The sequence below is a fragment of the Rhineura floridana genome, chromosome 7 (genome assembly GCF_030035675.1).
Source record: "Rhineura floridana isolate rRhiFlo1 chromosome 7, rRhiFlo1.hap2, whole genome shotgun sequence".
In the NCBI taxonomy this organism is placed as follows: Eukaryota; Metazoa; Chordata; class Lepidosauria; order Squamata; family Rhineuridae; genus Rhineura; species Rhineura floridana.
This window is the reverse complement of record NC_084486.1, coordinates 155,271,663-155,298,737: the sequence shown is the minus strand read 5'-3', so window position 1 is coordinate 155,298,737 and position 27,075 is coordinate 155,271,663. Positions and strand designations below refer to the sequence as shown.

At 43.5% G+C, this 27,075-nt stretch overlaps 1 protein-coding gene across 16 annotated transcripts in view; it reads right to left on the bottom strand.

Annotated features, from left to right (window-relative positions):
* Positions 1-528: 528 nt before the first annotated feature.
* Positions 529-27,075, bottom strand: part of DLG1 (discs large MAGUK scaffold protein 1) — a 182,781-nt gene continuing 156,234 nt past the window's right edge. For all 16 annotated transcript variants that reach the window (XM_061637659.1, XM_061637660.1, XM_061637656.1 and 13 more), the window contains 4 exons: positions 26,681-26,853; positions 23,598-23,707; positions 2,172-2,263; positions 529-1,545 (listed from right to left, as the gene is read on the bottom strand). In XM_061637659.1, the coding sequence (XP_061493643.1) occupies positions 1,439-1,545; positions 2,172-2,263; positions 23,598-23,707; positions 26,681-26,853 (482 nt within the window). In that variant the 3' untranslated portion in view covers positions 529-1,438. The remainder of the gene's footprint in view (positions 1,546-2,171; positions 2,264-23,597; positions 23,708-26,680; positions 26,854-27,075) is intronic.

Genomic DNA, 27,075 nt, shown 5'->3' with positions numbered 1-27,075 from the left:
TCATTTTCTATACATCATGCATCTTTCAACTAATGGTAACACTCAACAAGCATGAAGTTTATTAACTGTTCTCTTTCTGAGGACTTGAATGGCCACGGATGATGAAGGCTCTTTACAAATGTGTCAAACCCAACTGGCATGTAAAGCTGTACCAAGGCGGCCAGACTGATGAAAACTGAACTTAACCTGCTCCCACCTCCACAGAGAAAAGAAGTTGACCACAAGAAGAGAGCACATGGCTGCCAGTTCTCCCATGGGTTAAGATGCACGCCTTGCTAGGGGCAAAAGCAACACTTGAGCGGCTGGCCCACAATGGCAGGTAGTGGCAACGGCGCTGGCTGCAAGAGTTGGGCACCCCACACCGCCCCATATGCTTATGATGAAACTTCTCTCAAGGATTGTCAAAACCAGCTGTAAAAGAATGTACGCCATTGTGTGTGTGGAGCAATATAAAAAAAATTCCCACAGTGCAACTTTAGTTAAAGAATGTTTAATATATATATATATATATATATATGTTTCATTATAACAAAATAGGCAGTTATTGCAGGTAAAATATTCATTAAAATCTGGCCTCTAAGAATGTATTTATATTTCAGACTCTGAATCAGACTTTTATGATAATCTTTCAGAATATTTTCAGAACAAAATAAATCATTTCTACATGAAGTACAAGCTTTTTAAGCACCTAAATTGTACTCCAATTCAAAAATGTAATGACTCTTATCAACCAACAGTATCTGTAAGACACTCCAAATAGTCTTGTATGTGCTAGTTTAAAAATATGAGATATTCTCATCCCTAACAACGGCATCAGCAAAAAATATATATTAAAAAATGGAAAAGAATAGACTATAAAGAATATTCTTATGAAAATGGGTTTTCCCTTGTGAAATAATGGCAATTAAGTGTACATTATCTTGGACATTTGGATAAAAGTTTCATTATTAAAATGAATTTGCTGTGAACAACAGAAAAACTACAAAAATAAATCCTGGCGCCAACCCCCACCTCCCGCAGATCAAACCATGCTAGTAAAGTTAAGCGTGCAAAATTGCTCACAATTTACATCATTAAGACCACTTTTCTTTTGTTAGGAAATATTTAAAAGGGTGTATATAAAGCTTTGTTTTCTCAAAATCTCTGAAGGATACTTTCCCTTAAACATTAAGGAGTTTTACCATATAATTCTCCACTTCCTATCCACGATAGTGGAACAAGCCACTGCACTTTGATCCTTAAGAAAATGGCAGTCCGCCAGCAGCTTGTGAGAATCAAAACGATCTAAACAAAACAAGGGTCACTGAGTGTAGAATGCCACAGGAGCCCCAGGGGGGGCACGGCAGCTCCAGGGAGGTCTATGCAGGAGAAGCTGCCAGGAGGTGGGAAGCGCAGGCGGCCGTCATGGCAGTGTGGGCCAGGGGTCTGCTGGTCGCCTTCAGAGTTTCTCCTTCGCTGGTACCCAGATGTGAGGGCTGGAGTGCTCCTCAATGACTTGCTTGACTTGATTGTAAATTTCTTCCAATGTGTCTCCTTGCACAATAGCTGCGGAGGAGACAAGAAGCCAGCTCTTGAGGGCCTGGATCTGAAGAGTTCCTGTGCCACCCCCACCAGTACCTCCTCCCGGGTGATTTAGCTAGGTTATCTAATCCACCTGTTCCTCTGTTTCTTTGCCCTGTAATAGCCACACTAGGCAGCCAGTGGATTGTACTTTGAAGTGGAGCCTCTCAAGAAGGCTGCTCGCAAACGGTGCCTGGTGCAGATCATTAGTCTCCTGAGTCATCAAGAGCACACTGAAAGCAGAGCTCAGGATCCCACCTACTTAAAAGACTACTAAGTGCCCATCTCCCTATTCTCCCATTGTGGCAATTATGGCTCAACTATATCTAAGTGGAGAGGGGACCCTCTTTCCCAAAGTGCCTCAGGAGCTTTTCCTTTAAGCTAGATTTTGGTGGTGGCAACAGAAGGGATCAACGTACTATTCTATGATTCCATGGTTATTTCAAATCTCCCAAATAGACAAGGTTATTCACATCTGTTCCAAAGTCCCACTAGAAACAACACTCGCTAGTACTCCACAGCCACCATATTAAAAATAAAAGCAGCAGTTGAGAGCAAGGGCTGTCTGCGCAGAGGAGGAATGCAACCAACCAACCAACCAACCAACCAACCTGTAAAATGTTCCGTAAACTCTTGCTCCAGTTTCATGGCTCTCTCAAATGTCTTCTGAGCTTGCTCATCTGTTAATCGCTTATTCATTTCCCTGAAATTGGAAATGAAGTCATTAGCAGCATAAATCAAAGAAAGATACTGAAGGAAAGGCTCTGTGTGACAGATGTATGGGTGTAACATCTCTGGAGCTTTCATTTAAAACACGCACACAAAAAGCACACTCCAGCCCTCAAGCAGCCATACGCACTTGGAAGGACACGGGTCACTGTGCCTGGTGAGGTTCCAGAATGCTCAGACCACTAGCGAGGCAGGGCTCTCTCCCTCCGGCCATGATGGGAGCTGTTCCCTGCTGGACCATCAGTGGCATCAACTGGTTTGGGGAAAATGGCCTTGCAAGCCAAACTGGGCTCTCTGGCAGCCAAGACTGGCCCCCAGGCTGGAAAGTCTGCACCCTTGGTCTAGGTACTCAAATTTCCCTATAAGAGGTAGTATTTTAAACCCCAAAATTTGAGAAGCCACAGAGAGCATCTAAATATCATTTTTGTAAATGTTAAAGCTATTCAGTAAGGAAGGCATGCATTTTGTCCATAGCATTCCCACAGAGCACCAGGGAGGTCATCTGATCAAAAACTGAGGTAAGATTACTCTGGCAGGATCCATGTTGGCTTTTAGTAACCACTGCATCATCATTATCATTATTTATTACATTTGTATACTGCCCCATAGCCGAAGCTCTCTGGGCAGTTTACAACAATTAAAAACATTAAAAACAAATACACAAATATAAAAACACATTTTTTTTAAAAAAAAATTAAAAACACATGCTAAAATGCCTGGGGAGAAGAGGCATTGTTTTCAAGGTGCTTACAGCTTGAATGCATTATAATCTACATCAGTGTTTTCCTAGGGATTGATGTCAGGCTGACTGGTCTGTTAGTTCCCAGGTTCCTCCGTTCTGAAGATAGGGACATTAACCCTCCTCCAGCCATCCCGCACTTCACCCGTCCTCCACAATGTTGCCCAAAATAAAAAAAAAAATAGACAGTGGCTCTGAGACTTCTGCAGCCAGTTCATTTACAATCCTGGCCCTTCAGCTTCATGTTTGCCAGGAGGGTCACAGACCCTCTTTTGGGAGAAGACTGAACCAAAGTAGAAACTGACAGCTTCTGCCTTTTCTTTGTCATCTGTCACTATTTTGCCATCCAAATTCAGTAGCTGTACCATCATTTCTTTTCTCTGCCTTTTACTATGGATGTACCTGAAGAAAGCTTTTTTGTTGCTTTTACCATTCATCACTAACCTCAGCTTATTCTCAGCTTTATAATTTATTTATTTATTTATTTATTTGATTTATATCCCACCCTTCCTCCCAGTAGGAGCCCAGGGTGGCAAACAAAAGCACTAAAAACACATTAAAACTTCATAAAAACAGACTTTAAAATACATTAAAACAAACATCTTTAAAAATATATTAAAACAAAACATCTTTAAAAACATTTTTTTAAAAAAGCTTTAAAAACATCTTTAAAAAAAGCTTTAAAAACTTATTAAAAAGCAATTCCAACACAGACGCAGAGTGGGATAAGGTCTCTACTTAAAACGCTTGTTGAAAGAGGAAGGTCTTCGGTAGGTGCTGAAAAGATAACAGAGATGGTGCCTGTCTAATATTGAAGGAGAGGGAATTCCAAAGGGTAGCTGCCACTACACTAAAGGTCCGCTTCCTATGTTGTGCAGAATGGACCTCCTGTTAAGATGGTATCTTCAAGAGGCCCTCAGGGTGACATGTTGGTGATACCCTGTTCCAGTGAGCAGTCTCGCTGCCACATTTTGCACCAGCTGCAGCTTCCGGACCAACCTCAAGGGCAGCCTCACATAGAATGCATTACAGTAATCCAGCCTGGAGGTTACCAGTGCATGGACAACAATGGTCAGGCTATCCCGGTCCAGGAACAGCCGCAGCTGTCTTACCAACCAAAACTGTAAAAGACACTCCTCGCCACTGAGGTCACCTTGGACTCTAGTGACAAAGATGGATCCAGGAGCACCCCCAGACTATGGACCTGCTCTTTCAGAGGGAGTACGACCCAATCCAAAGCAGGCAACTGACCAATTATCTGAACTCGGGAACCACCAACCCACAGTGCCTCCATCTTGTTAGGACTCAGAGTCAGTTTATTCGCCCAAGTCCAGGCAGCGGTCCAGGGCTTGCACAGTCTCTCCTGATTCAGATGTTACAGAGAAATATGCCAGGGGGCCAAGAGACAATTACCCAATGCTATTCTCTGAAAATGGCCTTGGAGATAGGATCAGGACCACTGTAAAACAGTGCCTGCGATACTCATCTCACCAAGTTGGCCCAGAAGGATACCATGGTCAGTGGTATCAAAAGCCTTCAAGGGATCAATATGAATAACAGGGTTGCACTCCCTGTCTTTCTCCCGATAAAGGTCATCCATCAGGGCGACCAAGGCCAATTCAGTCCCATAACCAGGCCTGAACCCAGACTGGGATGGGTCAAGATAATCTGTTTCATCCAAGAGTACCTGCAATTGCTGTGCCACAACCCTCTCAATCACCTTCCCTACGAAGGGGGTATTTGTGAGCCGTCGGTAATTGTTGCAGACCAATGGGTCCAGGGTGTGCTTTTCAGGAGCGGTTGGATCACTGCCTTTTGGGGTGGCTGGAACCACTCCCTCCTGCAATGATGCGTTGACCACACCCTGGATCCACTTGGTCAACCCCCCTCGGCAAGCTTTGTTTACCTTTGTTGGTTTGATTTTATTGTATTTATATATTCCTGATTGCTTTATTCTATGTACACCACCCAGAGAGCCCTTGGGCTTAGGGCGGTATATAAATTAAATAAAATAAATAAAATAAAAATAAATAATAAGCCAAGAACGGCAAAGGTCGAGAGGACATGTTGCTGGCCGCATCATCGCCAGCACCTTGTCTACGTCATCAGGCCACATCAACTGAAACCATTCCCAAGACATTGCAGCAGACGTTGCACTGGACACATCACTGGGGACTATGGTAGATGTGGATGGGGCATCAAGACTGCTATGGAGGCGAGCAACTTTACCCTCAAAGTGCCTTGCAAACAATTCACAGTGGGCCTCCGAAGGGTCTAAAACTCCATTTCCTGGAGTTGATGTCAACAGACCCGACAATACAGCTCCACTGGACGGTTACTTGAGGATGTGACGGAGGCAGAGAAGTGGGCCTTCTTCACCACCCACCACCACACAGTACCCAATCAGCCTCACAGCACGTCTTTTGCCACTTGTCCTCTTGCCATCGTTCAGCTTGTTCATTGCCATGAGTTCACTGGTGTACCAAGGTGCAAATCGGGCTCCACAATGCCAGAGAGGGCACTCGGGGCAACTGTGTTAAGAGCCCGACGCACCACACTGTTCCAAAGCCTGACAAGGGCTTCAACAGGGTCACCTGCTCTATCTACTGGGAACTCCCCTAGGGCATTCAGGAATCTGTGGGTTCCATTGGTCTCTGGAGGTGGACCATCTTAAATCTGTCCATCACTCCTGCAGAGGAGGATCGGAGACGTAAGTCTAAACTTCACCAGGAAGTGGTCCAACCATGACAATGGGGTGACATCCCCCCCATTTTCACACCACCCCTTCCTCCATCTGGAGCAAAAACCAAGTCGAGGGTGTGCCCTGCCCTATGCGTCAGGCCGGTGACAGCTTGAGAGAGCCCCATGGTCATCAGGGAGACCATGAAGTCCTGAGCTGGAACACTAGAGGCAGCCTCAGCATGGACATTGAAATCACCCAGCACTATCGTACTAGGCTTCTCCAACACCACAGCCAAGGGGACCTCCACCAGTTCAGTCAGGTAAGCTGCCAGACAGCAGGGTGGACAGTACACCAGCAGCAGCCCTAGTTTACCGTCTCCTCGGCCCGACATCAGCTGCAGGCCCTCACAGCTAGCTCCAAGACAGAGTGGTTTCCAGAGATGGAAGGTCTGTAGACCACAGCAACTCCTCCCTGCAGCCTGTCATATCAACTCTTCCCATCTCACTCACCCAGGTCTTGATAACGCACACCAAATTGGCACCTTCATCCATGATCAGATCATGGATGAGTGTAGTCTTATTGTGTACCGCTCTGGCTTTAGCCTTCCTGATGCCATCCCTGCAATTCCGTCCTGTCTGTACTCTTGCTTTGTGGCCTGCCTTTCTTCCACTTCCTGTATATGTAATTTTTTAATTTTTCAGGTCATCTCTAAGGTTTTTGTGAAGGCACATTGGCTTCTTCTGCTATCTTCCACCTTCTGTTCTTGTTAGAATTGTTTGCAACTGTGCTTTAAAATTTCCTTTGTTACAAACTCCCACTCATCTTGGACTCCTTTTCTCATTAGGGTCATTTGCCACAGAACCTTATCATTGTTTTAAATTTATCAAAATCCCATAACTGCCACTTCATCCACTAAGTCATCCACTAAGCTCTATTTCTCTGTAACATCTGAATCGGGAGAGGCCGTGCAAGTCCTGGACCGCTGCCTGGACTCGGTGGTGGGCTGGATGAGGGCCAATAAACTGAGTCTGAATCCTAGCAAGATGGAGGCACTGTGGGTTGGTGGTTCCTCAGTTTGGATGATTGGTCAGTTGCCTGCTTTGGATGGGGTTATACTCCCTCTGAAAGAGCAGGTCTGTAGCCTGGGGGTGCTGCTGGATCCATCTTTGTCACTAGAGGCCCAGGTGACCTCAGTGGCTAGGAGTGCCTTTTACCAGCTTCGGCTGGTGAGACAGCTGTGACCATTTCTGGACTGGGATAGCTTGACCACTGTTGTCCACGCACTGGTAACCTCCAGGCTGGATTACTGTAATGCACTCTATGTGGGGCTGCCCTTGAGGTTGGTCCGGAAGCTGCAGCTGGTGCAAAATGCGGCAGCATGACTGCTCACTGGAGCAGGGCATCGCCAACATGTCACCCCACTGCTGAAAGTACTGCACTGGCTGCCCATTTGCTACCGGGCCAAGTTCAAGGTTCTAGTTTTGGTGTACAAAGCCCTATACAGCTCAGGACCAGGATACCTGAAAGACCGTCTTATCCCTTACATACCCAGTCAATCACTGCGCTCTGCAGATGAGGGCCTCCTGCAGATACCATCTTATCAGGAGGTTCGTTCTGCACAACATAAGAAACGGACCTTTAGTGTGGCAGCACCTACCCTGTGGAATTCCCTCCCCTTGAATATTAGGCAAATGCCATCTCTGCTATCTTTTCTGCGCCTTTTGAAGACTTTTCTTTTTCAACAAGCCTTTTAGGTTGAGAGCTATCCCTGTCTGTGTCTGAATTGCTTAATATGTTTTTAAATAATGTTTTAACCCCTTTTAAAAAGTTTTAAAAATGTTTTTAACACTGTTTTGTCTTAATGTATTTTAAGATTTGTTTTTACGATGTTTTAAAGTGTTTTTAGTGCCTTGTTTGCCGCCCTGTGCTCCTGCTGGGAGGAAGGGCGGGATACAAATTAAATAAATAATAATCATAAGTCATCTCTATTGGTTAGAATCAAGTCCAGGATAGCTGATCCTCTACTTGCTTCCTCTGTAGGAGAAAGTTGTCTCCAACACAAGACACAAATTTCTTAGAGGGGCCGTCTTTGGCAGAATTTGTCTCCCAACAGATGTCGGGGTAATTGAAGACCTCCATTACTACTACATCATGCCTCCTCGAAACACTGGCAGTTTCCTTTTCAAAAGTTTCATCCTCGTCTTCTCCTTGATTGGATGGTTGGTAGTAGACTTCAACCACCATGTTCCTTTTATTCCTTGTCCCACTTATTTTAATCCAGATAGTCTCGGCTACCAAGCTGATCCTCCTGTACTTCTGTGTAGGGATATACATTCTTAATATAGTGTGAATCTGCCTCCCTTTCTATACCTCCTGGTGTATCAAGGTAGAAACTGGGCTTCACAATGCCAGAGAGGGCGCTCAGGGGCAGCTGTGTTAAGAGCCTGACATGCCTCATTGTTCCACAGCGTGACAAGGGCTTCAACAGGGTCACCTGCTCTATTTACTGGGAACTCCCCCAGGGCATTCAGGAATCCACTGGATTCCATTAGCCTCTGGAGGTGGACAATCTTAATCTGTTCACTCCTGCAGAGGGGGATTGGAGCCGCAAGTCTAAACTTGTTGGAGTCACTTGTCAAACTTTTGTCATTCATTTCCCTCTCCCTGGGGCCCCTTAAGAAATTGGCTGGCTGAAATTTAATGCTATGTGTTGAATACACTGTGAAAAAGAATGTACTCTGACTCACTATGAAGATGTCTCTATGACAAACCTGTCTGCTAAGGCGATCTCATTCCTTCTATGTAAAATGCATCACCTCCATGACTACTCAGGTTGGCCTCATGTTGGATACTGTCATCAACAATATCATTTTTGCCATTATTTCTTTCTCATCTCTGCCTCAGAGGAAGAGAACTCCCAGCTAGATTAAGAATGAGGCAGTGGCCTCAGAGGTAGACAAGACAGGCCTGAAGGCCAATGGGTGCCACACGCTTTCCAAGAAAATAGTAATCAAGACCACCCAGAATGCTTTGTGATAATTAGGGAGGATCAGTACCCAGATCTCTCCAGTGAAAAAGCAGACGGCAATCCATCAATGATCCACACTTGCTCCCTGCTGCAGTGAGGCCGGGTCAAGCTAGATTTGACACTGATAAGTATAGTGGGAAACTGCCACTCAAACCCAAAGTCAGTTTCTCTCCAGTTTTTTGTTGGCTTTTTTCAGGTGGGGGTGGAGGGGCTGGGTTGGAGGACACTGACACAAAGTTATGGATGTAGTATGGGGCTCATCCATTTTTCACCCAATCCTATAAAACATGTTTCTTCAGGAACAATGCCTGGGTTTGTGAACACGACATACTCTAGTTCTCTGAGGAGAAATTGGCATAAAGTTCCTCTGAAATTGCCCTGCTGTCAAAAGACCTATATCTGGCCTAAAGAGCAGGGATTCTCTAGACTCCTGAAATGTCCTCCATTTCCAAACAGACTTTGGCATCACTGCACTTATCTCCTGGAGGGGAGAGGATGAGCAATCTTGTCAACAGGAGGAGAGGGAACGGGGAATCGCTATCCCTCTTCTTCCCTCAGAGTTGCCATTTTGCCCTTTTTACTCTCCAACCCTGTACCATGCGAGGGGAAAGGGAGGAGTCACCTCCTCCTCAGGATAGGAAGAGCACAGAGCTACCATTTTTTCCTACCCTGTTATTACCTCAGTGCAGTCCTTCATCTAACCCTGCAGCAAGGGAAGGAAAGGGACAGCTCATTTTCCAGCAGAAAAGGAAGGCAGAGCTGCCATCCCCCTCCACATAATGCTACAATGGAATTTCTGAAGCCTTCTCTTGCTCCCTTCCAAAGGAAAGGCACCAGTTTCTTAAAAACAAGCAAGCTGTCTATTCTGAAACCATTCAGAGGCTCAAGTTTCTCAGTACAATTAATCCTGGCAGCTGTTTTAAGCCCCTCTTCCTCCCACTCTTGACTGTTATAAGAACCTAAGAAGAGCCTGCTGGATCAGGCCAGTGGCCCATCTAGTCCAGCATCCTGTTCTCACAGTGGCCAACCAGGTGCCTGGGGGAAGCCCGCAAGCAGGACCCGAATGCAAGAACACTCTCCCCTCCTGAGGCTTCCGGCAACTGGTTTTCAGAAGCATGCTGCCTCTGACTAGGGTGGCAGAGCAATGGCTAGTAGCCATTGATAGCCCTGTCCTCCATGAATTGGTCTAATCTTCTTTTAAAGCCATCCAAGCTGGTGGCCATTACTGCATCTTGTGGGAGCAAATTCCATAGTTTAACTATGCGCTGAGTAAAGAAGTACTTCCTTTTGTCTGTCCTGAATCTTCCAACATTCAGCTTCTTTGAATGTCGAGTTCTAGTATTATGAGAGAAGGAGAAAAACTTTTCTCTATCTACTTTCTCAATGCCATGCATAATTTTATACACTTCTATCATGTCTCCTCTGACCCGCCTTTTCTCTAAACTAAAAAGCCCCAAATGCTGCAACCTTTCCTCATAAGGGAGTCGTTCCATCCCCTTGATCATTCCAGTTGCCCTCTTCTGAACCTTTTCCAACTCTATAATATCTTTTTTGAGATGAGGCGACCAGAACTGTACACAGTATTCCAGATGCAGCTGCACCATAGATTTATACAACGGCATTATTATATCGGCTGTTTTATTTTCAATACCTTTCCTAATTATTGCTAGCATGGAATTTGCCTTTTTCACAGCTGCCGCACAGTGGGTCAACATTTTCATCGTGCTGTCCACCACAACCCCGAGGTCTCTCTCCTGGTCGGTCACCGCCAGTTGAGACCCCATGAGCGTATATGTGAAATTAAGATTTTTTGCTCCAATATGCATAATTTTACACTTGTTCATATTGAATTGCATTTGCCATTTTTCCACCCATTCACTCAGTTTAGAGAGGTCTTTTTGGAGCTCTTCGCAATCCCTTTTTGTTTTAGCAACCCTGAATAATTTAGTGTCGTCAGCAAACTTGGCCACTTCACTGCTCACTCCTAATTCTAGGTCATTAATGAACAAGTTGAAAAGTACAGGTCTCAATACTGATCCTTGAGGGACTCCACTTTCTACAGCCCTCCATTGGGAGAACTGTCCATTTATTCCTACTCTCTGCTTTCTGCTTCTTAACCAATTTCCTATCCACAAGAGGACCTCTCCTCTTATTCCATGACTGCTAAGCTTCCTCAGAAGCCTTTGGTGAGGTACCTTGTCAAAAGCTTTTTGAAAGTCTAAGTACACTATGTCCACTGGATCCCCTCTATCTATATGTTTGTTGACACTCTCAAAGAATTCTAATAGGTTACTGAGACAGGACTATCCCTTGCAGAAGCCATGCTGGCTCTGCTTCAGCAAGGCTTCTTCTTCTATGTGCTTAGTTAATCTAGCTTTAATAATACTTTCTACCAGTTTTCCAGGGACAGAAGTTAAGCTATCTGGCCTGTAATTTCCGGGATCCTCCCTGGATCCCTTTTTGAAGATTGGCGTTACATTTGCCATTTTCCAGTCCTCAGGCACGGAGGAGGACCTGAGGGACAAGTTACATATTTTAGTTAGCAGATCAGCAATTTCACATTTGAGTTCTTTGAGAACTCTCGGGTGGATGCCATCCGGGCCCGGTGATTTGTCAGTTTTTATATTGTCCGTTAAGCCTAGAACTTCCTCTCTCGTTACCACTATTTGTCTCAGTTCGTCAGAATCCCCTCCTGCAAATGTTAGTTCAGGTTCAGGGATCTGCCATATATCTTATGTCCTTTTGGGACTTATTTTCTCGGTTTTGGGGTGTGTACAGAAGGCCCAAATCCATGTACTGTCTGACCCAAAATTTGGTGTCAGGAAGCCATGTTGATCATTGTGCCTAGGTAAAGAATGGAGGAGCAGAAAAGATCTTGGCGTTGAATACAGGGATCATTCTTCATACCATAAAAACTTTGAGACAAACACCGTGATAGGCCATAGATCTTCCTTTGAAGATGGGCCCTCTTGATGGTTGACAGCTCTTTGGTAGCACCACCAAAGGGATCCCTAGTTAAGAGGATCCTTGTTACTTCCTATTCTCAGCAAAAACAAGAAAAAGGAGAGACTTTATCTCTGTGACCCATTGAAGCCTGTGCTGGAACAACACAGATTTTTTGTTTAATTGGGAATTAAATATTTGATCACTTTGATCCATTGATATCTTTGGTTACCTTTTGATTTCACATGTTTCCTGTTCAATGTTAAACTGGAGAGCAACTGTTGATGGAAAAGTATAAACTATAACTATAGAAGATTTTGTGTGTGTGTGTGTGTGTTGGGGAGGTATAAAATGGGAACTGGGCACTTCAAGGCTGAGGTAAGCAATGTCTTTCCCTGTTGTCTGGCAATTCCCTAGTGTGTGCCTTTATGTTAAATGTCAGATATGGAGATTCACCTCTTAAACTCCCCTGATAAGTCATGAGATAAAGAAAATCACTTTTAATTAATACATAGTTAAATATAAATATAGGTCCAAATGACATCTTGCAGTGGTTTAAGCTGAAGTGTAAAGTATCTTCCTGTTTTTCCTGCTTTATCCTTTTATGGTTTTAGTGCTGTGAGAATGACACCATACAATGCTGTGTAAACTTGGAAAATCCACAGTATATGGCATTAGAGAATTATTTTAATTTTTAAAAGCATCTTTCCCTCTTCAGAGCGAAAAGCCTTTGTTCTGGGCAATCAGCTTGAGAAAAGGAGGGCCTAGTTTTATGGTGTGTGTTTTTATAGGGGTACAATCTCTCTCTCAGCCAGGAAATGGTTTCAAAGTTCATCTTCTAGGCTTTTGCAACAGGTATTACATTTTTTTTTATAAGACTTAGAGATCCTAGTTGCTGCAGCTCCAGGGCAGAAGACACCCAAGGCTGAAGAAATGCTTCCACACCCACCAGTGGGGCCCAGGCACAGTCTCCAACCAGGGAACTGGATCTACGTTAAGGTCTTCAAGAGGAAACACTCCCTGGAACCCAGGTGTAGCGGTCCATTTTGCATCCTCCTCACCAATGATACTGCTATAAAGGTACAAGGCCTTCCTCATTGGATACATGTTACACAGTGTAAGCAGCCTGTAGAGCCACCAAATTCTGACACCGAAGACGTAGACCCGGAGGAAGTGGAACCTGAGCTGGCAGAAGCCGGTCTGCAGACTGCGGAACAACGGACAACAGATGCCCTAGAAGAAAGACTACACAGCGTCTACAGTGTACTGAACTGTGCTATCCTGAATTTTCGGAGGGCAAGAACAAAGCCCCTTCAGACCCCATCCCAGAGGCAGAGGGCAAGGAGCTCAACCACCAGGTGAACTGCCTCAACTCTTCAGAACCGAGGTACAATCTAAGACCTTGGAAGAAGCAGTCTCCTTGAGTCCTAACAGCCCAGCACCAGCACTGTCCGTAAGAGCTAGCAGACTGAGAGGAGGTGGGCTGTAATAAAGCCTAGTAAGACCTGTTGTAAGCCTACTGCCGACAGGCAGTAATTTGTTTCAGATGACGTGCTTTCCCTTCAGAAGAACAGGGCCCAGCTGCCAAGGGGAAGACACAGAACAAATAGGCAGCATAAAGCAGGATTCGTGCGGGCCTGCTTGTCTGCTGTGAACCTTTATTATTTTAGTATTCCTGGTTACTTTGGCTGAATTCTTTAAAAGATGAAGTCTTTTACTGTCACTAGTCCCTGTCAAACTGAGGGTACAGGAAAATGACTACAATATCCTTTATTATTATATTTTCTTGCTTAGGAATATCAATCGTGGATGTAGGTCCCTGGGGAACTAGTATGTTTATATAGCTTGTATCTGCCATGGCCAGTCAGACCAACACCTCAAGATGTTTGGTATGCGTTTACACCCCTCAAAATAACCAGGGGGCATTCCATTAATAGGCATACTTTTCTCTAGCATGATAACTGAGGAATAAATCAGCTGGGATTCTGGACTTAATAAACCTATCACTACAGGAATTGTTTTCTGGACAAAATCAGATGGCTTTGGACTTCCTGTTGGCTGTATGAGGGAGCGTATGTGGCCTGGTAGGACCAGAGTGTTATACTCTTGTGACTGACAGGAGCATTAACATCACAGCACATATATCAAAAATCCAAACATTAGCAAAGGAAACTGCTTAATTAGTTTCGATCGCAATGGGATTTGTGGTCATGGCTAACAGAGTCTTTAGGAACAGGGGGACTGGAACAGGATGTGTTTGAAATGTCTCAGACAGAACTAGAATGAAAGAGGCAGGAAGCCTCTTTAGGGGGGCCTGCAGGAGAAATTCTCCATTTTAGAAAAATGTACAGGTCATGAAGACATCTGCAAGAGGAAATGGGGAGGGGGAGCAATTCCACAGTAACCGAGCTGGGCTGTAACTTGCAAGATAAGAAACATCCTGCTAATGAAGTTTGTGCCTCCAATGAAAATACTGTGCATGAAGTAACCCTGATTGATAAAAGAGAGAAAAAAGAGTTTGAGGCACTGAGGACGGAGAGATAAAAAGCTTTCGGAGAGCTGTAACTTATGGAACTCACTACGGTGATTTCCCCAGCAGCTGTTGTTTCAATAAAGCTTCACTCCTACTTGAAGAGAAATTGGGTCAGTGAATTTCGTTAACAACGGAGTGACATGATGCTCCTTTGCCACTTTGCCTCAACTTCCAGCCAGGGAGATGGCAGGGAGAAGGAAATATGTCCAGGTAAACTGCGGTTCTAACCAGCTTCTTTGCTTCAACATACAGTGTGCATTCCTGCTCTCTGTGGGAGGGTGACAAGCCAAGGCAGGAAACTGCGCACAGGACAGGAAGGCCATGTCTCCTGAGGAACATTCTATTTTGTATGCTTGGGGTGCACAGCCGCAGCTAAAGTGCGTTCCTGAAGAGGTGCTTCTCCCAAACATGAAACTGATGTAGACTTCAAATGCTGTTGCAACAGCTTAGAGATGAGCTACGCCAGAAACCTGCTGCCTGTTAAACAGACAGAGCTGGTTTGGGAGTTGAGGGAAAGCCATTCTCCTTTTGTCATGCTTGCTGGAAGCCCTGCTTGTTAACCAGGAGAAGGCTCTTCCCAGAAATAAAGCCTGCCCCACCCAGAACCATTTGAGAATTATTGAGGCCCAAGCCTCACTATACACTTGGTTCCAACAGCCATTTCAAGCGCCACAAGAAGCGTCTTCTTCTTCCTCCTCTGACTCTCTACTAGGAAGGCGTGGAACCTCCCCCAAATACTAATCTTCAATTCATCAACAGTACTGTTTTCACATTTTTTTTTTACAAAACTCCCCAGGCTTCAGAATGGCTATTATGCTCCCCCCCACACAATAAAAGAGGCAGGTGCTGCACCTTTCAGAAAAGGAACAATGAAGAGCAACACTAGGAGCACACAACAGCAACTCAGAGAGGCCAAAGCACCGCAAGGCAAATTTTGGATGTGTTTATATACATTGCAGGGGAGTGCAGAAATAAATAGTCTGTTAAAACTGGCAGTTGAAAGAATAGACTAACCTAAGGAATATTACCACAAAGAAAAAATTATACATGCTGTTGCAGCCATTACGGAGCCACGAGGCTTGCACTCACAGGCCCTCTCTCTGACTGACTAGAAAGGAAGAGGAAGGAGCTGAAAAAAACAAACATGTAGTCTGAAGAGGGAATCAGTGACAGTAGGCTGCTTTTTTCTCTACTCCCCCCCAACTGATTCAGCTTACTTTGTTACATGCATTGGTGCTTTACACCCAACACCAAAGACATTTGGAGAGAGAGAGAGAGAGAGTCTCCATATAGGTGTTTATATGCTAATGGTAGAAGCCTCTGAGCCAAGATGGGCAAGCTGGAGTGCTTAGTTTTTAAAAAGAGCATAGATATCATGGGCATAATGGAAATCTGAACTGAGAGAACCAGTGGAACATGGTCATCTCTGGATACAAATTCTATAGGAAGGCACTGAAGGTAGCATCAATGACAATAACAAGCTGGAAATCCCCAAAGGGGCAGACAAGCAGAATCAAGGAAGCTATTAGAGGCAAGAAGTCTTCCTTCAGAAAAATAACATCTTGTCCAAACGATGAGAACAAAAAGGAGCACAACTCTTTGCAAAAGAAATGCAAGCACACAAGAAGGAATACAAAATAGACAAAAAGAAGAATTTGAGAAGCACGTTGTTAAAAACATAAAGATGAACAACAACAAAATTATCTAAACATCTCAGTAACAGGAGACTGGCTAGGGAGGCAGTTGGACCTTTGCATGACAAAGGAGTCAAAGATGTGCTAAAGGAGGAAAAGGAGATTGCAGAGAAACTGAATGAATTTTTGGCATTTGTCTTCATGGCCAATGATGTAGGGCAGATCCTTGGACCTGAACAAACTTTCACAGGAAGGACATTTGAGGAACTGAGGTAAACAGTGGTGACAAGAGACAAAGTTCTAAAATAAAATAAAAACTGCCAAATCACTGAGTCCAGATGGCATCCACCCAAGATTTCTTAAAAACTCAAATGTGAAATTGCTTAATTTCTAATAAAAATATACAGTATCCCTAAGATCAGCCTGTGTACCTGAGGATTGGAAAGTAGCCAATGTTACACCAATTTTTAAAAAAAGGATTTGGGCAATTGCAGGCCAGTTAGCTTTACATCTGTTTCAGTAGAAAGCACTGCTAAAGCTAGTATTCGGAAGCTACAGCTAGTGCAAAATGCGTCGGCCAGACTGCTAACAAGAACCAAGCGGTCGGAGCATATAACACCTGTTCTGGCTTGCCTGCACTGGCTTCCAATATGCTTCCGGGCCAGATTCAAAGTGTTGGTATTAACCTATAAAGCCTTATACAGCGCGGGACCATGATACCTGTTGGAACGCCTCTCCCGATATGCACCGGCCCATGCACTACGGTCTACTATGAAGGCCCTTCTCCGGGTCCCGACCCATAGGGAGGCCCGGAGAGTGGTGACAAGATCTAGGGCTTTCTCAGTGGTGGCCCCTGAACTATGGAATAGTCTCCCCGAGGAGGTACGCTTGGCGCCGACATTATCATCTTTTCAACGCCAAGTTAAGACCTTCCTCTTCTCTGAGGCATTTTAATTTAAGTTGATGTAATTTTAAATTGTTGTATCCGATTTTAGATTGTACAGTTTTATATACTTTGTTTTATTAGCCTGTGTAATTTTATTGTATTTTTTTTGATGTTCACTGCCCAGAGAGCTATTGCTAGTCGGGCGATATATAAGTTTAATTAATAATAAATAAATAAATAGTATTACTAAGAACAAAGAATAACAACTCTTGCTGAAGCAGAACCAGTATGGGTTCTGCAAAGATCTCCCTAACTAAAATGTTCTTTGAGAGAGTCAATAAGCACATGGATAGGGGTAGTCCAGCAGACATTGCGTAGCTAGACTTCCAAAAAGCTTTCAACAAAATACTTCACCAAAGACTCTCGAGTAAACTTAGCAGTCATGAAATAGGAGGGGTCCTCTTGTGGATCAGGAACTAGTTAAGTAAAAGGAAGCAGAGAGTAGGAATAAATGTATAGTTCTCACAATAATAGAGGGAAATGGAATCCCCAAGAATTGGTATTGGGGCCTGTGCTTTTCAACTTGTGCATAAACAATCTAGACTTGGAGGTGAGCAGTGAGGTGGCCAAGTTGGCTGATGCCACCAAATTGTTCATGGAGATTAAAACAAATAGGGATTGTGAGGATCTCCAAAATGAAAGTGAAATGGCAACTGCAATTCAATATAAACAAGTGTAAGTGATACACACTGGGGTAAAACAAAATTCCTAATTTCGTATATGCGTTAATGGGATCTGAACTGGAAGTGACAGAGTAGGAATGAGACCTTGAGATTGTAGTAGGTAGTTCAGCGTGTAGGTGCCGAGAAAGAGGCAAATTCCATGTTAAGGATCATTAGGAAAGTGACTGAAAATAGAACTGCCAATCTCATAATGCCATTATTATACAGGCACAAGAGTGGCTGTATACTGTAGCCAGCGTGGATTTTTCACATTCTGCAATGTTAAATTGAAAATACCCCCCATGCCACTGTGATGCTTCCCATAAGTTCATTTCAAAACAAAACCTTACAAAATGTACAGTCCTGAACTCAGAAATGCTTGCTTAATAACCCTGTAAATTTTAATGGCTATACACAAAACAGTCAGAGAGAATAGAGAGTTCAAAGTGTAAAAAGAGAGAAAAAAACCAGACTTCTCTTTTGGATTTTTTTCTGTCAGAGTTCTCATAATTTGTTGAAATTAATTAAAAATCAGCTGTGTTCACTGAGTACCTGTAATCCTGTTACTGATCTTGCCCCATACTCTGACCTTCATCTTCTAAAGTTTAAAAGTTAAAAAAATGCCTGGCTGAGTTTTAATCAATTTAAGAAATTTTACATTGAACTCAATGATAACGTTGGGCATGCTCAGTAAGAACCAACAGTGTTCTAAAAGCCAAACTCACAGCTGCTTGGCTTGGCTAGTCAGGGGGCCACACCCACGCCAGACTTTTATTTCACTTGAGACAGTCATGGCTTCCCCCAGAGAATCCTGGGAAGTGTAGTCTGTGAAGGGTGCTGAGAGGAGAAAAGTGAAATAATGGTCTGGCATGGGTGTTGGCCCCCTGATTAGCCAAGCCAAACAGCTGTGAGTCTGGCTTTTAGAACACTTACAGTTCTTGCTGAGCATGCCCATGCTTATCATTGACTCCAATGTTAAATTTCTTAAATTAATTAAAAATCAGCCAGGCATTTTTAAACAGCCGAAGATGAAGATCAGAGTATGGGGCAGGGTCAGTAACAGGATTACAGGTACTCTGTGAAAATGGCTGATTTTGAATTAATTTCAACAAATTATGAGACCACTGACAGAAAAAAGTCCAACAGGAGTCTGGCCTTTTATCTTTTGTTTTGCACTTTGAACTCTAGATTCTCTTGAGTGTTTTGTGTATCGCCATGAAAACTTAGAAGGTTCTTAAGCACGAATTTCTGAGTTCAGCACTTTATGTTCTGTAAGGTTTTGTTTTGAAAATGAGCTTATGGGAAGTTGCAGAATGGCATGGGGGAGGTATTTTCAATTTAACATTGTGGAATGTGAAAAATCCATGCTAACTATACTATACAGCCACTTTCTTTTTTTTTTTTTTTCAATAATTTTTATTCAGATTTTCATAAAACATACAAGACAAAATCATAAAACATTCAAAGACAAAAAACAAAATCAAAAATAGTTAAACAAAAAGAAAAAAAAGAAAAAAAAAACAAAAATAAAAAATAAAGAGTAAAATATTGACTTCCCATTTGTCAAAGATCAAATCAGTTATAAGTCTATAATATATAACAATCCTGTCTCTTAAGTCATATTATAAAATCACTTTCCTCCAGTAGTTATCTTACTTAATCATCAAATCTCATAAACATTACTTTATTCTTTCCACAAAAAGTCAAAGAGAGGTTTCAATTCTTTAAGAAATATATCTATCAATTTTTTTTTCCAGATAAGCATATCGATTAATCCATCTCATTACTAATTATGATAATCTTATTGTCATAACCATAGTCAAAATAAACATTTCAATTAATCCATCACATCAGAATCTGTTAGGTTCAATAATTTCAGTAGCCATTGTTCTATTATCTCTATTAGTTCCATTTTCCATCTTCCATCTTCAGTAGTCTTGTTAAGTCCAGTAATTTCAATATCCAATCTTCCATTATCAGTATTCCATAATAATCTTGCTGTCAAAGCCATAGTCATATAGTAAGAGTCTGATGGGAATTACCTCTATCCCAAATATTTTCTTGCCATCCATTCTGAATAGGTTGCTGAAATACTGCTGTAAAATCATATCTCTGTTCTTTTTTTCAAAATACACTGGGTCATCTCTTAAAAGTTTTTCCATTGTCACATGGCTGCAGTTAATTCCATAGATTTTCTCTATATTGGGCTCCATCACATCATTCCAGTCCAGAAGATTATCCATGCCATTGATAACTTTATCTCTAGAATCTTCATTCATTTCTTCAGAGATAACATTGAGTTCCAAACAATAGATTTTATTTCTAAAGTCCATAGACTCCAAATCTTGTTCCTGTTCCACGTTGGTTCCAATCTCCGGGATCTCCTCTCTCACAGGGACCCCTATTCCAGTCTCCAGGGTCTCCTCTCTCACAGGGACCCCTGTTCCAATCTCCGGGGTCTCCTCTCTCACAGGGACCCCTTCCAGGGTCACCTCTCTCACAGGGACCCTTATATCTTTAATCTCCTGCTTCATTTTACTCAATTCAATTTTCATTATCTCAATCTCATCCATTATTTTCTGAAACATAGTTATTTCCAGATTTTCAGCCACTTTCTTAATTGCCATTTTAAAAGAAAAATATAGGAAAACCACTTCTTATTTCAGCAACAATTGGGTTAATTCTCCAAACTTGGTGACATCACAGTATAAACAGAGCAGACAGCCTTATCTCTCCAATAGTTAAGTAAACAAAATGCAGTTCCCAGGATCGAAACAATTAATGGCAATCGTCAAGAAACAGATTCGTCAAAATAAAATAGACCAAAAAGAGAGTAGTCTCAAAACAGTATAATATTTTTCAAAATAAAAATCTGGAATAGAAATCCCTCTTCTGTGTGTATCTTTAGAATGCAAATCCAGGACAGCTTTTTGCAACAAAAACAGAGATAAGCTATTAATTAGTGCGTAGCAGAGAGAAGTTATGGCTCCCCAGTGAGATGTCAAAAACCGATCAATCTGGCAAATCTCTTTTAAACAGCAACAATTTAAGTCAAGTAAAAGAAAAATATAGAAAGAAGGGTGCTTGCCTGTTAGTGCGTTCTCTCTTAGAAGATAAGATGAACGTTCGCTTTTCCAGATAGAGCTTGCTGTTGAAAATCCGTCCCACCTTCGTCGGCTGGACCTCGTCCCATAAATTAATGAGATCTGGTCGTCCCAACAAAAATAGGCTTTGAGGTTAATCTCTTCGTTTCTCCCTACCCGGGAGAAGTTTAATCAGTCAAAAAAAAAAGAAAAAACTGACTGATATATCTGAATAAGCTTCTTTTGAGGCAGGAGCCCGTCTCAAAAGCAGGCACAGGCTAAGTCACCCTTCCCGGAAGTCACTATACAGCCACTTTCATGGCTGTGCAATTCAGGACAGGCAAAAGAACATCCTTCTTCCCATAGTACATAGTTGAACTATGGAATTCGCTCTCACAAGAGGCAGTGATGGCCACCAACGTGGATTGCTTTAAAAGAGGATCAGACATATTCATGGAGGATAAGGCTATCAATGGCTATCAGTGGCCATGATGGCTATGCTCTCTCACTACTGTTGGAGGCACTATCATAGTAGAGTTGGAAGAGGCCTATAAGGCCATGGAGTCCAACCCCCTGCTCAGTGCAGGAATCCAGATTAAAGCATTCCCGACAGATGGCTGCCCAGCTGCCTCTTGAAGGCCTCCAGTGTCGGAGAGCCCACCACCTTCCTAGGTCATTGGTTCCGTTGTCGTATGGCTCTAACAGTTAGGAAGTTTTTCCTGATGTCCAGTCGAAATCTGGCTTCCTGCAACTTGAGCCCATTATTCCGTGTCCTGCACTCTGGGACAACTGAGAAGAAATCCCAGCCCTCCTCAATGTGACAACCTTTCATGTACTTGAAGAGTGCTATCATATCTCCCTTCAGTTTTCTCTTCTCCAGGCTAAACATGCCCAGTTCTTTCAGTCTCTCCTCATAGCGCTTTGTTTCCAGTCCCGATCAGCCTTGTTGCCCTCCTCTGAACCTGTTCCAGTATGCTTCTGACTACTGGTTGCTAGAAACTGAAGGAGGGGCGAGTGCTGTTACACTCGGGTTCTGCTTGCAGGCTTCCCATAATGGGTGTCTGGCTGGCCATTGGACTAGATGGAACCTTGCCCTGATCCAGGGGGGCCTTCCTATGTTTTTAAGGGGTTTTATCTGTGGCGCGCTGAACGCCCTTCCCTGGGCTGTTGTCCAAATGGTTGTGAGGAGACGTGGGGGTGGGGTGAGGGCTTAATGTGGAGGTGGTCACTTCTTTTTCTGAAGTATCTTGATGCCCACAAAAAGAGGGCTCAGAGAGGTCTCTCGCTCTCCTGGCCAGAAGAGTCCCTCCCCTCAGGAAGGAGGCTATACAGATCAGGAGTCCAGAGAGTGTTTGGCATCAGTGCAATGCCAAATGATCTTTTCTCCTGTTTTTTTAATTAAAAATATTTATTTTATTTTTTGACATGTATAGTTATTTAACTATAAGTTATTATATTGTTATAATATTATAGTATAACATTATATTATACTATAAGAGTACTATAATGTAGTATAATACATATAGTATAGTATAGTATAAATGTTATCACTTTCTCCAAAAAAGCCCCAAAGCATCTCACAGCAATAAAATTCATACAAATGCAACATTTAAAATCACTTTGCACATACCATGGACTGTGAAAAAGACAAATAATTGGGTGTTCTAATTTGTTCTAATTAACCAGAACTATCACTAGAAGCTAAAATGATGAAACTGAGGTTATAATACTTTGGACACATAACGAAAAGACATGATTCACTTGAAAAGACAATAATGCTGGGAAAAATAGAAGGGAGTAGAAAAAGAGGAAGGCCAAACAAGAGATGGACTGATTCCATAAAGGAAGCCATAGACCTGAACTTACAAGCTCTGAACAGGGTGGTTCATGGCAGATGCTGTTGGAGGTCGCTCAGTCATAGGGTCACCATAAGTCAAAATCGACTTGAAGGCACATAACAACATCACACTAAACATTATCATCCACAATTAATGAATAAAAATACCCTTTCCTCACAAGTCCATGATGAACACCCAAATGGCCACAAGAACTGCAACAATGTTAATGCCCAAATGCTGGATTATTTATTTATTTATTACTAAATTTATATCCCACCTTCCTCTCAAAGGGAGCCCACAATTAAATAATAAATATGTCTTCGCCTGGCACCTAAAAGATGTCATTGTTTGGGCCAGGTGAGCTTCCCTGGGAAGAGTGTTCTGCAAAGGTATGTGTGAGTATGCATGCGTGCACGCCCCCCTCCGGAGTTCTCCTGGGGAAGGGTCCAGGGAGGCCCATATGGGGAAAGGCGGCTCATGAGGCATTTGACGTCTCAAGTCATTGTAGGTTAATGACAGCCAATGCCCTAAAAGCCAGGGGATGGGCAGACTGTTTTCAGCACCAGAACTTCACTCAGCTCACCCTGTATGGTCCTTTCACGTAAAAGTTCTTCATTTCAGCAGGCTAATTTTGTCTGGAAAAGTCACTCAGTTGACTCAGGTAGACTTTTTTGTCACTCAGTTATTGCTATTGTTAATTGCTATTGTTAATACAACTGGGAGTCACAAAGCCCTGATGATCTGCAAATCCAAATCCAAAGTCCTCTTAGAAGATCCCAGTCTACCTATAAACTTCTCCAGAAGTAGCCAACCTGGTGCCCTCCAGATGTTGCCAGCATGGCTAATGTCTACGGACAATGGGAGCTGCAGTCCAGCACCATGTTGACTAGCCCTGAGCTGTCCCCAAGCAGTAGCTCAGGAGCAGCAGCAGCAGCACCCTGCTGTTCTCTGCTGTTCCAGAGCCAAAAACCTGGAAGGCTCCTCCTTTCCAGAAAAGATGCATTATTTTAAATGTTTGGCCCTGAAGAGGACTTAACCCTTTACCGTCTGCTCCACTCCCCTGCCGACGGAGAATGGCAGAATATTATGGGGTACAGAATACATCCAGACCCCACTGAAAGCCCAACCCCTGAAAGAGAAAGCCACGCACATCCAGGACATGCACACAAAGAGATAAAAAAGACCCAAGGGAGCATAGAAAAGGCCACCCTTTACTCACATTATGTTTTCCACCGATTTGGGTTTGATGAAAATGGAGATTGGGTGCAACTGGGCTATTTGGAGTCTCTTGATTGCGTTCCCAGAGACATCAAGAATGCAATGTTTGCCCTGGCACATAAAGGGAAAAGGCATCTTAAAGCAGAATATGGGAACTGAGGCATGCCTAATGGCTATCAAACTCATTACATCTTGTGAAGGATGTCTGCAACTTAAAGCCTGGAGGCTGCATTAAATGTTAGGTCTTTAGCAATCACCTATGACTGAAGCTGAATATACCTACCTTTGCTCATTTTATCTATCAGCAGACATTGAGTGGAAAGCTAATTTTCTTTGGTTTTAGATGAGGCCTTTTGGGCAAGCTTGTGAGAACTTGCAACATGTCATCTGAGACCAGCAATGGAAGGTCTGTGATATTTTGAGACTTGCCTGCTTGCAAGAGGATAACTTTGTGCTTAGTAAAAGATGGAGGGTCAACATGTTCCAAGAAAATGACAACACCTGCTGTGGTTTGGCACGTGCTCTTACATTTTTGCTTATTTAAAGACAGGCTCCTGGTTTAATCAATCTCTCTCTCTCTCTCTCTCTCTCTCTCTCTCTCTCCCTCTCCCTCCCTCCCTCCCTCCCTCCCTCCCTCCCTCCCTCCCTCTCCCTCTCCTCTCCCCCTCCCTCTCCTCTCCCCCTCCCCCCCCTCTCTCTCTCTCACACACACACTCTCTCTCTCTCTCTCTCTCTCTCTCTCTCCCTCTCCTCTCCCCCTCCCCCCCCCTCTCTCTCTCTCACACACACACACTCTCTCTCTCGCTCTCTCTCTCTCGCTCGCTCGCTCCCAAGCCATGGTGATGGGAAAACACAACAGGCCCATAAAAAGGTCCCTTCAGCTCATTTGCTGCAGGCATACCTGCTATACAGGTTAGTCATCTTGAGTCTACCTCTAACTTTTACAACACAGACAATTTAAAACAACAGTTTCTGTAACTGATAAAAAAATTAGCCCAGGCTTAAAGGTTAAGAAGCTTTCCTAGTCAAGAGCGTAAACGTTTTGCACTTTGAAATACTCAGTAAAACTTGTGAAATCAAACCACAGGTATGGTTACTGGCTTACACAGGAATTCGTAACCGCACTTCGTTGGGGTTCAGGGAATATTATGGATATACCCCAGGTATTTCTAACATTTGCTGCAGACACTGACAACATAGAATGGGGTTTTTAAAACATGTACGATGTGTGTGCTTGTGATTCCAGAAGGAATCATGAAACATGACAACTGCCACCCCTCCACCCAGGGCCTCATCATTGCCACTCACTTGTACAACATAGACTCCCTGCAGCATGATGGACACCTTTCTCGTAGTCCCTGCAGTAGTTCCAGACTGGCCATGTGAAGCCAGGAAGGCTTCTTGGCCATTCTGTGGCAACTGATGAGCAAGTAAGTGCCTCTTGCACCAAGCACAGTGCCATGTGCTCAAGGCCTTGGCCTGCTATGAAATGCACAAGGGGACTCACTACTACTGGTAAATAGCCCAGTGGGACCAAGGGAACTGAATGCAGCTTGACCTGTTTTCATGGACACGTAAAAAAAGCCATGGCCACCAGAAGCACGCGTGTGTAAGATTCTTGTTTTCTTGTATAAGCACAGCAGAATGTGAAAAAGGGGAAATAAGAATTGAAAGTGCATTGCTCTAAGCCAACAGATCTAATGATCTATCTCATGTCACCAGGGCAGTCTGCACTGCAGGAGCCATGTCCCTGACTAATTCTTTACCCAGCCAGTGTTGCTCAAATTGTAAGGTGACAAAAGAAAGCTAACAGAACCAGCAACACAAGGCCTCTAAGGGGACCAACCTGTGGCAAGAGAAAGCCTCGGAAACACCACCATTTCCTGAACAACAGTGTCAAAGCTAGGAAACAAACTTCCTGGCTAACAAACGATCCCAGACCTCCTTGGCACAGCCACTGTCTTCCCTTTGCCACCCAAATTTACCATGTAGTTATGCCAACGAAGACTCACTTCAGGGCTTCTAGATGTTTGACCCATCTGCAGGATCCTGGATCAAGAATCCATGGGAAGCCGTATCTCCCATGTATCCTGAAGTTCTGCAGTAGTTATCAGGATCTATGAGAACTACAATTCACTTGTGAAGCCTGGGCAGTATAGAGATGCTTGCTATTAGTTGCATTAACTGTTTTTCTTGCTGTTAATTCAGCAAATGTCCTAAGACATCTGCCTGGATAAACAGCAGGTAAGATGCACATGTCCAGAAGGCTACGCCTTGAACAACCACAAGAGGCCAGGCTCAAGACGTCCGCTAGCTCCTTCAATGTTCTACCCTGCACAGATTTGATGTGCAAAGCTGAGAGCTCTTTAGGCTGGACAACTACCCTGTTGCTGCCTGGACTCCGGGAGTGGTGGGCATCGCATGCATGCTGTCTGTGCTGTAGGAGCTTGTGTATAATAAACTAGCTTTGCTTTATTAAGTCTGCAGAACGTTCCCCTGGTAAAACCAAGGTGATAGAGGCAATTGACCTCATAAAGTTTACTTAATATAAATCTTTGTTCTCAGGATACTCCTGGTGTGCTGAAGGTCTGATGGTGGCCCCACAATGTAGCTTTCCTCTCTGTGAGTTGGTGTCATTAGTGCCAGATAAGTAAGAGATGGGAAAAGGAAATGGGTGAATGGGCAGTGGAAAAGAATATTCACTGGAAAGGACTTCTACACACAGCGCACAGTTAAACTATGGAACTGGCTCCCACAAGAGGTAGTGATGACCACCAACTTGGATGGCTTTAAAAGACACATTCATGGAAGAGGATAAGGTTATCAGTGGCTACTAGCCAGGATGGCGACGCTCTGCCTCCACTATATGAGAGTCTGCTTCCAGATCCCAGTTGCTGGAAACCACAGGAGGGGAAAGTGCTGTGGCACTCAGGTCCTCCTTCTGGGTTTCCCAAAAGAGGCACCTGAACAGGATATGCTGGACTAGATCGGCCATTAGCCTGATCCAGCAGGCTCCTCTTATGTTCTGATGAACCATTTCTAACTTCACATAAACAGTCTTTTGAAAGTGATCCGTCAATTTACCTTCTCAGCCACCTCTTGCACAGACTGAACACTTGTTCCATACAGATGGTTGTTGTACTGTCCAGCTTCAATGAACCTGTGATCCTGAATATCTTTTTCCATTTGTTCTCGGGATGTAACAAAGTGGTAATCTCGACCGTCCACCTCATAGTCTCGTTTTGGTCGGGTAGTATCTTTATAGAAAGGGACAGGCAGCTTTTAGGCAGAAGGACACAACACTCAAGCACTTCAAAGTTCTCTGTAAGTCTTGCAAATATTAGTAACAAGCATCTCCCACTTAAATCGCAGAAAAGTGAGATGAAATCGATCTGAGAGGGGACATTGGTGCAACACAGACATCACTCCACAGTAACTTCACATTTAAAGATTTTGTTGAGATTGTCAGCAAGCATGGG